Raw genomic sequence first — 13,155 nt, forward strand, 5'->3', positions numbered from 1 at the left:
AGAAAATCTTAAAATTTTCGTGTAACACTACGCTGAGTGACGATGAAACTCACCTCTTTAGGAATATGTCGAGGTTCTCCAGCCTGCGGTTTACACGAATATTATCTGCGCTCTATCAGATGGTAGTTCAAAAATCCACCACACATTTCCAGTGGTTTATTTCTGGTGGAATAATAGGTAGAAGATCGCACTCAGAACACGTTCACAGATTTTGTGACAACAGCCCTCCCAAACTGTGGCCAGCACCTCCGATGCTACGAGGGCGTGCAGTGTCGTGAATTGGCGTCATCGACTAAGTTCCCTCAAGATGGCAATTATTATACTAGCGGCAAGATGCCAAACCGGCGAAGGATGAAACCCGGCGGATGCTTCTTGCTTCTGGATGGCTGCTGTGTTGTCACCTGCAAAATAAATAATAATCAGTGCAACTTATGATGGAACAGTAAGGGAATTGTCATTCATTTGGAATTCAGTAACAAGTAACTAGCTTCCTGACAGTTAATATTACTGGATCGCCATACAGGAATAACGAGTACACAGATGTACAGAACTGATTCACCATTTTCTGATCTGCACATCTACAACTACAACCAAATCTACTTGATTACTCTGCTGTTCACAATAAAGTTCCTGGCAAATGGTTCAATGAACCTTCTTCAAGCTCTGTCCCTACCGTTCCACTCTTGTACGGCACGCGGGAGAAACGAGCACTTACGTTTTTCTGTGCGAGCCCTGATTTCTCTTATTTTATCGTGATGATCATTTCTCCCTAGGTAGTTAGGTGCCAATAGAATGTTTTCGCAATCGTAGGAGAAAACTGGTGATTGAAATTTCGTGAGAAGATCCCGTCGCAACGGAAAACGACTTTGTTTTAAGGATTTCCACTCCAATTCATGTATCATGTCTGTGACACTTTCTCCCCTGATTCGTGATAACACAAAACGAGTTGCCCTTATATGGACTTTTTCGATGTCATCTGTCAGTCCCACCTGATGTGGATACCACACGGCACAGCAATACTCCAGAATAGGGCGGAAAAGCGTGGTGTAAGCGGTCTCTTTAGTAGACCTGTTGCACCTTATAAGTGTTCTGCCAATGTATCGAAGTCTTTGGTTTGCAATACCCACAACGTTATCTATGTGATCATTCTAATTTAAGTTATTTGTAATGGTAACCCGTAAACATGTAGTTTAATTTAAAGCCTTCAAATCTGAGTGACTTATTGCGTAATCGAAATTTAGCGTATTTCTTTTAGTACTCATGTGAATAACTTCGCACTTTTCCTTAATCAGGGCCAATTGCCACTTTTCACACCACACAGATATATTATCTAAATCATTTTGCAATTCGTTTTGGACATATGATGACTTTACAAGACGGTAAGTGCCAGCACCATCTGCAAATAATCTAAGACGGCTACTCAGATTGTCTCCTAAGTCGTTAATATAGATCAGGAAAAACAAAGGGCCTAAAACACTTCCTTGGGGAAGTCGGGATATTACTTCTGTTTTACGCGATGACTTTCCGCCTATTACTACGAACTGTGACCTTTCTGATGATGATGATGATGTGTGGTTTGTGGGGCGCTCAACTGCGTGGTTATCAGCGCCCGTACAATTTCCCAACCTTTGCTCAGTCCAATTTCGCCACTTTTCTGGATGATGATGAAATGATGAGGACAACACAAACACCCAGTCATCTCGAGGCAGGTGAAAATCCCTGACCCCGCCGGGAATCGAACCCGGGACCCCGTGCTCGGGAAGCGAGAACGCTACCGCGAGACCACGAGCGGCGGACATGTGTGTGACCTTTCTGACAGGACATCACTAATCCAGTCGCACAACTGACGTCGTATTCCATAGGAACGCATTTTGGTTGGAAGACGCTTGTGAGGAACGGTGTCGAAAGCCTTATTGAAATCTAAAAACATGGAATCAATTTGACATCCCCTGTCGATAGCACTCATTACTTCACGTGTGTAAAGAGCTAGTTGTCTTTCACAAGAACGAGATTTTCTGAATCTGTGGTGACTATGTGTCAATAAACTGTTCTCTTCATGGTATTTGATAATGTTCGAACACAGCATATGTGCCAAAACCCACCACCATACAGCGAGACCTTCAGAGGTGGTGGTCCAGATTGCTGTACACACCGGTAGCTCTTATACTCAGTAGCACGTCCTCTTGCATTCATGCATGCCTGTATTCGTCGTGGCATACTATCCATAAGTTCATCAAGACTCTGTTGGTCCAGATTATCCCACTCCTCAACGGCGATTCGGCGTGGATCCGTCAGAGTGGTTGATGGGTCACGTCGTCCATAAACAGCCATTTTCAATCTATCCCAGCATTTTCGATAGGGTTCATGTCTGGAGAACATGCTGGCCACTCTAGTCAAGCGATATCGTTATCCGGAAGGAAGTCATTCGTAAGATGTGCACGACGGGGGCGCAAATTGCCGACGATGATGACCAATGCCTCGCCAATATGCTGCCGATATGGTTGCACTATCGATCGGAGGATGCTATTCACGAATCGTACAGCCGTTACGGCGCCTTCCATGACCTCCAGCTGCGTACGTCGCTCCCACATTATGCCAGGCCAAAACACCAGGGAACCTCCACCTTGCTGCACTCGCTGGACAGTGTCTATAAGGCGTTCAGTCTGACCGCGTTGCCTACAAACACGTCTCCGACGGTTGTCTGGTTGAGGGAATATGCGACACTGATCGATCAAGAGAGCGTGGTGCCAATCCTGAGCCGTCCATTCAGCATGTTGTTGGCCCATCTTTACCTCGCTGAATGGTGTCGTGGTTGAAAAGATGGACCTCGCCATGGACGTCGGGAGTGACGTTCCTCATCTTGGGGCCTACTTCGCACAGTTTGAGTCGTAACACGACGTTCTGTGGCTGCCCGAAATGCATTATTCAATGTGGTGGCGTTGCTGTCAGGGTTACTCCGAGCCACAATCCGTAGGTAGCGGTCATACACTGCAGTAGCAGCCCTTAGGCGGCCTGCACGAGGCATGTCATCGACAGCCGCTGTCTCTCTGTATCTCCTCCATGTCCGAACAGCATCGCTTTGGTTCACTCTGAGACGCCTGGCTACTTTCCTTGTTGTGAGCCCTTCCTGGCACAAAGTAATAATGCGGACGTGATCGAACAGCGGTATTGACCGTTTAGGCAGGTTGAACTACAGGCAAATCAAGCAACGTATCTCCTTGCGGATGGAATGACTGGAACTGATCGGCTGTCGGAACCCCTCCGTCTAACAGGCGCAGCTCATGCTTAGTTGTTTACATCTTTGGGCAGTTTTAGTGACATATCTGAACAGTCAAAGGGGCTGTGTATGAGATACAATATCCTTAGTCAACGTCTATCTTCTGGGCTGATGCCAAACTTTTTTTGATGCGTGTGGTGGCTATTTAACGCCTGCGTTTGTACTGCGCCTGTTATTTCGTAGTCTTCCTTTGTCCTGTAAACCACCCCATTTAGCTATTTATGACAGATTCGCATTATCGTGTGGCAAATACTGAATATAGTATTCTGAACGTCTCTGAATTTGTTTAAATTAAAAGTAATCTGGTTTGACATATAGACTAGGTGAGTTCGCAGACTGAACGTCGAATCTCCCATTGATAGCTTTTTTTTTAATCAACTAAATAACTATGTGCCTTGGTATTCGAGGCAGCTAATCCACGCTTGTGCGATGGAAACACGTTAGAGTCCTTACCGTACAAGACATTTTCACTTACAATGTTCGGACAGAAAGGAGAAGAGTGTGGCAGCATACTGTTCCTGATTACCAGATCTCAGAACCCTGGGTAAAATCTTAATCTCCCTGTAACTGAGGGTGTATGACGCTGTTGGCAGTAATCCGTCCGTTGGTTAAGGACGTTAAGTTCGGAGGATTTTAATGTTATTCAACAGCAATAAGCTCCCGTATGTTGGCACTGGATACTCATTCTTGCATTTTTCTCTTTGTTCACACAAACATGACATCACATGTCTACACTGTACAACTACACGTAAAATTAGTTTACACGAGCCATATTTTACGGCAGTGTGTCGCCACAATCGTGTTGTCGTGTGTTGGTGCATGGCCGGGCAACACTGCTGGTGAGTAGGCTGCTGCAGGTAGTTGCGAAGTACAACCGACGTGCTGGCGGTTTTCTCCACCAAGGTTGGAAAAAGAAGAGATGAAGATTACTGTTTAACGTACCGTCGACAACGAGGTAGCTGGCCTCTGTGACTGAATGGTTCTAGGCGCTTCAGTCCTGAACCGCGCTGCTGTTACGGTCGCAGGTTCGAATCCTGCCTTGGGCATGGATGTGTGTGATGTCTTTACGTTAGTTAGGTTTAAGTAGTTCTAAGTCTAGGGGACTGATGACCTCAGGTGTTATGTCCCGTAGTGCTTAGCGCCATTTGAACCATTTGACAACGAGGCCGTTAGAACACAGCTCGGATTAAGGTAGAATGGTGTAGGAAATGGGCTGTGTCCTTTCAAAGTAAATATTCTGGCATTTCCCTGCCGTGATTTCAGGAAATCAGGGAAAACATATATGTGGATGGCCGGACGGGGATTTGAACCGTCGTCCTTCTGAATGAGAGTCCATTGTGCTTACCACTGCGCCACCTCGCTTGAAACGAAGGTTGGAGAATATTTCGTATGGCCAGATCATATGAGTCTATAATCTTGCCTCTAAATGATTCCCTCTCCACAGTCTGCCTGCTTAGCTGAGTGGTTATGTGCTAGCCAACCATGCAGCGAGCCCTGGTTAGATTTCCGGTCAGGTTGGAGATTTTTCCGCTCGTAGACTGGATATTGTGTTGACCTGATCATCATTTTATCTTCAGCGACACGAAAGTCGCCCAGTGTGGCATCATCTGAAAGAAGACTTGCAACTCGGTGGCCTAACTTCAGAACATAACCTCCCGGCCAGCGATGCCACACTATAATTTCATTTAATTTCACTCTCCACATTCCTGTTTCCTTTCTCTCGTGCCAACACTGCTGCATTATGAAGTCACACGTAGTAAGCAATGAGACAGTATTATTTCGCTTCAGTTCGAAAGATGGCGCACGCACGTAGATGCATTAGAGTTTTTCGTTCTTTATGGAAATGTAAAAGCAGATAAACGAAAGAACCGTGAATACGCGGAATGTGATACGTACACAAACGACCAGAGGTGTGGTACATAGAAAGTAATATCTACAAAGACCGAAATCATAAAGACGACATTCTCGCTACTCCCTTCGTGTTAAAAGAGTTGCAGCAGTGCATCGTAACTGTGTTCTACACAAGTTATTAAAACTTCGAAGCTTTTTTGTTGCTGCTGTGTTTCTGATAAAGAAACTTGCAACCTGTTTTTATATTGAATCTTTGAACATTCTAAGACATAAAACGATGCACCACGAGAGAATTATTGGAATGAGAAGGAGACATATACATCTGATGTACAAACAAATGATTACAATTTCAGCAAAAACTGTATGATTTTTTCAAGAGAAAGAGCTTCACACATTGAGCAAGTCAGTAACGCGTGGATTCAGCTCTGGTGCTTATGCATATGCTTATTCGCATACGCTTGGCATTGATTGAAAGAGTTGTTAGTTGGCTTTATCAGGGATATAGTGTCAAATTCTTCCCAACTAGGGTTGCAGGACCCTCGCTGTAGGGCCCTCCCCATAATGCTCCAAACTTTCCCAACTGGGGAGACATTCTTGCTGGCCAAGATAGGGTTTGGGAAGCATAAAGACAAGCAGCAGAAACTCTTTTCGTGTTTGGGCGGGCATTATCTTACTGAAATGTAAGTCCAGGATGGCTTGCTATGAAGGGCAACTAAAAGGGTCTTAGACTATCGTCGCGGATGACAGCCACAGGGATCTTGCTCTGAAATGAAATGACAACGGACACCATCCCAACTGGTTATCGGGCCATATGGCGGACGAAAGTCGAGTTTGTGTCCCACCACTTTCCGGGGCGTCTACAGACACGTCATCGCTGATCATCAGAGCTCAGTTCGAAGCGGCACTCATCACCGACGACAATTCTACTCCAGTCAATGAGATTTCAGGCAGAAGACATGTCTGGACACTCCCCTGACAGCGGTGGGATAGCAACCTGACTTTCGCCTACCATACGGCCAGACAACCAAAGTGATGATCTTGGGTGCCATTTCGTTTCATAGCCGTACACCTTTGGTTATCATCCGCGGCAGTCTCACGGTACAGAGATACGTCGACGATGTTCTGCGCCCCGTTTTGTTACCTTTCAGGGCAGACCATCCTAGACTTACATTTCAGCATGACAATGCCTGTCCGCGCACGGCGAGAGTTTCTGCAGCTTGTCTTCGTGCTTCTCAAACCCTACCTTGGCCAGCAATGTTGCCGGATCTCTTCGCAATGGACATTTGGAGCATTATTCGCAGGGCCCTCTAACCTGCTCGAGATTTTGACGATCTAACGCGTCAATTGGACAGGGTTTGGCATGACATCCCTCAGAAGAACATCCAATAACTCCGTCAATCAATGCCAAGCCGAATACCTGCTTGCGTAATGGCCAGAGGCGGCCCAACGCATGACTTGCTCAATTTTTGAAGCTCTTTCTCTTCAATAAATTTGCCAACTCTTCTGAAATTGAAATTATTTGTTCGTTTCTACATGTACATACATCACATCTACCGACTTCCATACCATTTGGATATTTCTCTCGTCGCGAACCAATTCTTTTCTCTTTTGTCTTACAGTATATACATAGGTTTTCACTTCCGTTAACGCTGGTCGCAGATGTATCTAATTTATAGGATTCGTAATTCTTTTTATACATCCGCGGACCACAACCAGATATTAGCAACGATATTTGAGTGTTATTTCAAACTAACTGAATGAATTCCTCAAGTATTTTCACCACATTCTCGGCTATACTGATATAAGAAGGAGCTGTGTTGTGCAGACCTCTTTACTCCTCCATTCCGTAGCGTCTGTTTAATTCTTGGACCATCATTTTTACAGGGTGAAAATTATTTGACTATATGCAATAAAATCGTCATAACATCTGAACGGTTTTGGTTATGACATTCAAACTGTACAGTTGGCCACGGGGCACGATGGGAATTAATATGAGCATTGTTGTTTGCTTTAACGACGAAGCGCACTTCCATTTGGATGGGTTCGTCGGTATGCAAAATTGGTGCATTTGTCGGACTGAGAATCTGCATTTCGCGATCGTGAAGAGTCTTCACCCTCAACGGATGACTGGGTGGTGTGCAGTGTCCAGTCACGGAATAATCGGTGCGATATTTCGTGACTGCACGGTGACTACCGAACAATACGTAAAGTTTTTCTCATCCCATTATTCAAAGTGGCCCTGTTTTCGACAAGATGTGGTTCATGCAAGACGAAGCTCGACCCCATCGAAGCAGAGAGTCTTGTCCTGGAGGAGCACTTTGGGGACTGCATTCTGTCTCTGGAGTACCCAGAGGCCACTGGCATGGGCCTCGACTGGCCGCCAATTCTCCGGTTCTGAGGAGCTATATTAAAGACAAGGTGTACAGCAAGAACCCCAAAACCATTGCTGAGCTGAAAATAGCCATTAGCTGAAAATAGCCATTACGAGGTCATCGACAGCATCGATGTTCCGACACTTCATGGATCTGTGCCACATCATCGTCAATGATGGCAGGCATGTCGAACATGTCATAACCTAAATCCGAATATCTATAGTGACGGTTACATGTTAAATTAAGTGTTTCCACGCCGCAGTTTGTAACTAATTTACGTATTTTCATATAATACAGTAATTCTCATTTTGTATGTATGTTTTGTTGATCAGCGGCGGTCTGCAACGAAGCAAACACTGACAGTTCTCGAAAATTATCTGTTCACTCAATAATAAAACCTCGGATATGTTCTCTACAAATAAGTTACAAATATATACAGGGTGAGTCACTAACTATTGTGGCCGGCCGGAGTGGCCGAGCGGTTAAAGGCGCTACAGTCTGGAACCGCACGACCGCTACGGTCGCAGGTTCCAATCCTGCCTCGGGCATGGATGTGTGTGATGTCCTTAGGTTAGTTAGGTTTAACTAGTTCTCAGTTCTAGGGGACTTATGACCACAGCAGTTGAGTCCCATAGTGCTCAGAGCCATTTGAACCATTTTTGAACCATAACTATTGCCACCTAGAATAACTCCGGAAGTATGATGGTAGCTGAAAAGTTTGTTGGACATACGTTGCGTGGGACAACGGGGCCATAATATCACGTTGGTTTTTTGTTGCTAGGTAGGGGTCGCGTCAGAGACATGAAGATCAATTTTGTTTTTCTAAAGGGTATGCTATAGTTTGGTACTTATTTTATGATAGCGGCTATCGAGACGAATTCAATTATGTGTAACAGTAAGGTCTTTGAAGGTCAACGAAGGTCAGAAAGGTGGCATGAACGTCCATTTACGGAGAGTGTTCTAAGTGGTGACCACTGGTATCAATGCAGTGCTGCAATCTTCTCATCATAGATTGAGTGGTAATCCTTATTATTTCGGCACTTATCGAAGCACATGCACTAACAGTGCTCTCTCGTATATAGTGCAAATAGTAAATTATCGCCGAAAACGGCGTATGCATATAACGTGCCGTTGACATATAAACACCATTCGACGGTTTCGCAATACAACACAAATAGGAACGATATGACTAGTATCGTAGAATCAAGCGATTGTGAATGATGTATTCCTTCGAAGAACAAGTCGATATGCTTCTCATTTACGGAGAATGCCAACGAAATTCAGTTAGAGCTAGCGACTTACACGCTGCAAGATGTCCTCAACGTACTCACCCTACACGTCGTACATTTAAATATCTGTACGATAAATTGAGAATAACTTTAACGCATCAGGAACATATTCGTCAAAGGAAAGTTATTAACGCGGAAACTGAAATTGGTACTCTTGCTACTAAGGTTCGAGACCCTTGTCATAGTTCGCGTCAAATCGCAAGGGAATCTGGCATGAGCCAGAATAGTGTTGTTCCGTGTTCTACCTCGCCATAAATATTATCCTTTCCATATCAGTCTTCACCAAGAATTAACTGGTACTGATTGTATGCGTCACATTGCATTCTGCCGATGGGCTGAACTTCAGATTCAGAAGGATGAAAAATTTATTAATTTGATTTTATTTACTAACGAGGCTACATTCACGAACCATGGGAATGTTAATTTGCATAACATGCATTATTGGGCAACTGAAAATCCATGTTAGTTGCGGAAAGCTGCACACCAAAAACCGTGGTCGATGAATGTATGGTGTCAGATTCTGGAGGACAGAATTATAGGCCCGTATTTCATGGAAGGAAATCTTAATGGTAGGAAGTACACCACATTTTTGCAAGAAACATTAGGTCTGTTATTGGAAGAAATACCTTCAGGAACAAGGAACAGAGTGTGGTATCAACACGACAGGTGTTCGGCACATTTTTCGCTGATGGCTAGAAATGAGTTGCAGACACAATTCCCAAATCGCTGGATTCGACGCGGAGGAAATGTGTCGTGACCGGCTCGTTCGCCAGACTTGAAGCCTCTGGAGTTTTTCATGTGGGGATTCGTAAAAGACGTTGTTTATAAAGACGTTCCAACTGCACATGAAGATATACGAGAGCTAATTGTCAGAGCATGTGATTCGAAAAGTGAAGATGTGATAAGGAATACCACTCAGTCCTTGATAAAAGACTGCCGCATTGCATCGATACCAATGGTCATCACTTCGAACAGCTTCTGTAAAAGGACGTCCATGCCACCTTTGTGACCTTCGTTGACCTTACTGCTACACATCATTGAATTCGTCTCGATACCCGCTATCAGATAATAAGCACCAAAACTATAGCATACCATTTAAAAAAAACAGAGTTGACCTTCATATCTCTGAAACTACCCCACCTAGCAACAAAAAACCCACGTCATATTATAGCCCCCGCTGTCCCATGCAACTTTTGTCCCACAAAACTTTTCAGTTCCTATCATATTTTCGGAGTTATTATTGGTAGCAATAGGTAGTGATTCATCCTGTATATACAGTATACATAGTCATCTATGTGAGTACGAAGTGACCCGTTCACTAGTTTCTATATTACTCGAACAAAATACCCACCATCTATGAAAGCGTAGACTTTAGTGAGAAATAGCTGTGAGTTGTGTTTCTGGGTTTGTTAGCCAGGACACTATGAAGGGCGCCTCAGCCACCTTGTTGGAATGGATTTCCTTCTTCATCCAAATCCACCTTCGTGAATTGTGTTGTAAGTGTGTCTAGCCTAAGTGAATGTGATGAATTCGTACAGAATTTTATGTCATGCTTGTATTGCTGATGCTGAAAATACAGAAAGGAAAGAATGAAACGCGATGTCGTCACATAACCAGCTCCTCTCGAATAATGTCTGCGTTTCAGTAGAGATTAACTTCCCCATCCAATGCAGGGATGACGATCAATAGTGTCACGTACCCTCAGTCCATTAGGCCCTGTGGAAACGTTTCTGGCATTGCTGCTGACAAGTTCGATGTGGGAAAACTGAAACAATGGTAGATTGTGAATAACCGGTTTATAGATAAAAAATAAAGCCTCCTCTTTTCCTTCTTTGAAACTTAATTAAACACATGGAATAGTTCTCAATCAAGCCTCTGTCGTGAGCAATGATTCCGATATGTACTGTGTGCATAGGAATGCTGAGGTACAAATGGTAAAATCAATGTTACCGTCTCACACTGTGCACTAGTTGTCTCCGACTGTTCGAACACCACCGTATCCAAACACCTACCATCACACAATTGTCGACTGTCAGTTCACATCGAGTTGTCTATGGACGCGTTTTCTGGGCTGTCACAGTCCGTCTATGAAAGTCTCTCCTGGAACCTCCTATAGCCTGCACTCTGACAGCAGCTACTCTGTCGATCTCGGATCTTCACCTTCGACGCCACTTGCAGCTGTCCGCGGTCTCTTTTGTTCTGCACCGAACTAGGCCTCTACCACAACGGACCTCCAGGACTTTCGTTTGAGGGTTGATACTAGTGCAAAACCTCATGGAAATTAATCATAGAAGACTTAGAGGACAGAGAGAGAGAGAGAGAGTGGTGCGAGAACACACTGGAAAGAACACAGTACAAACACTGCACCCAGAGGGTAGACATGCGTGTGTGAAGACTGGAGCAGTAAGATTATTGAGGCCGGAGAGCCTATGTGATTACAAGAGCACTTGGAAAGTAGCCATGTTACGGCCGCAGGGAGTATATGAATGGGAGAGAATTTTAGAAGTAACGCAAGCCTGTATGTCGTGTAGGTGTGTAAAAGTATTGCAAATAGCAACATGTGAAAAGGCAGGACGAATAGAATAGAGTCGTGGCATGTTGATAGCAATGCCTCCAGTGACTAAACGTTCGGCCGAACATGAAGCAGTGGAGCGGAAACGAGCATAGGTTTTACCAACAATGATAGCCGTTTGGTGGATGTTGCTAGTGAAAGGTTCATGCATGATAAAGTGCTGGTCCAAGGCTACAGCAGAGAGATTCCACGGAGCTGCTGCTGAGTCAAAAGCGACAAGCTGCGTGGAGCCTTCGGGGAAGGTGGCTCATTCCCTTTGAAACTCTGGAGAAGCTGGATATTGTCTCCAACCACAGTGCTTCTTGCGTGAGGTGTTGTATCTGCTGCATGCCTTTTAACAGAGATAGAACCTGGGGACGACAGTGATGAGTATACTGCTAAGAAAACCGGAAGTTAGCACACCAAGTTGAGGAAAATGTAGCTGATAGGCTCCGACTACACGGAGGGTAGTAGGCAAGTCCACAAAAAAAAAGAGGTGAAAACTGTGAAGTCCAGATGCCCTGTCAGTGGTCGGTCGAAACGCGAAATCTTTCTGCTTTCGCCAATCGTAGGACGAAACTTGGGGGCCGCCACCAATGTTGGGGCGAAACCGGGAACCATCGCCCATGGTGAGACGAAATGTGAAAATTTATCATTGTCGCCATTGAGGGGACGAAGCTGGAAGCCATCGCTAATGGTGGAACTAACCGTAAATCTTTGAAGCCGTCACCAATAGTGGGAAGAAACTGGAGTGGTGACGCTGGAGGTTAGCGGTAGCACTGGAGCCAGTGAAAATGTTTATCCTCTTCGCCTATTGTTTGTACTAAATTTTTAAGCATGGCTGCTTGGTTCAGTGACAGTTACTAAATTAAAATTGAAACAAATGAGCCCTCGGTCATTATTACTTTTAGTCTTAGTGACCAGGTTTCAACACTTCTAAGAGTGCCTTCATCAGAATTAAAAACTATTAAAATGAACATAGTTACAAATTTATAGGAGAAGATATTTTTATACAAGAAGTGTAAGTACTGACTAACAATAAAAGACAGAGGCAGTACTTACATGTCACATATAAAACAATTAACAGGCCAGAATGGCTCTAGTCACACAATACATAAAAAGGAATGCGTAAAGGCGTGCCACTATGGGCTTCTCGCACCTGTAAGCCACCAGTTCTGATGAAGGCACTCTTACAAGTGTTGCAACCTGGTCAATAAGACTAAAAATAAAAGTGACCGAGGGCTCATTTGTTTCAGTTTTAGTTTGGACTAAACTTTGAATGGTGGCACTGGAGGCAGTGAAAAATATCTACTGTAGTCGCCAATTTTTGGGATGATACTTCGAATAGAGACACTGGAATCTCCATTGATGTGGCCCACGTCGGGTTCGACGTCAGAAAATTGATGCCTTATGTGGACTGTGAACAAAAGGATTAATGGCTGAAATGGTTCAAATGGCTCTGAGCACTATGCGACTTAACTTCTAAGGTCATCAGTCGCCTAGAACTTAGAACTAATTAAACCTAACTAACCTAAGGACATCACACACATCCATGCCCGAGGCAGGATTCGAACCTGCGACCGTAGCGGTCGCGCGGTTCCAGACTGTAGCGCCTTTAACCGCTTGGCCACCACGGCCGGCAAAAGGATTAATGATAAAAACATTAAAGCTTCTCTTCTCTTTCTGTGGAGCTTAATTACAGAAACACAAAGAAGAGTTCTCAGTTAAATCTCTGTGTTGAACAATGATTATGATGCTTTGAGTTCTGTGCGCCAAAGAATGCTGAGGTACAAACGGTTAACTCAGCATTACTGC

General features: G+C 44.4%; 1 protein-coding gene across 1 annotated transcript in view; it reads right to left on the minus strand.

Moving 5' to 3' along the window:
• Positions 1 to 285: 285 nt before the first annotated feature.
• LOC126088433 (neurotrimin-like) overlaps positions 286 to 13,155 on the minus strand; it is a 124,404-nt gene continuing 111,534 nt past the window's right edge. Inside the window, exon 8 of the mRNA XM_049906575.1 lies at positions 286 to 401. Within this exon, the coding sequence (XP_049762532.1) occupies positions 286 to 401 (116 nt within the window). The remainder of the gene's footprint in view (positions 402 to 13,155) is intronic.

The sequence above is a fragment of the Schistocerca cancellata genome, chromosome 6 (assembly GCF_023864275.1).
Source record: "Schistocerca cancellata isolate TAMUIC-IGC-003103 chromosome 6, iqSchCanc2.1, whole genome shotgun sequence".
NCBI classification, from domain to species: Eukaryota; Metazoa; Arthropoda; class Insecta; order Orthoptera; family Acrididae; genus Schistocerca; species Schistocerca cancellata.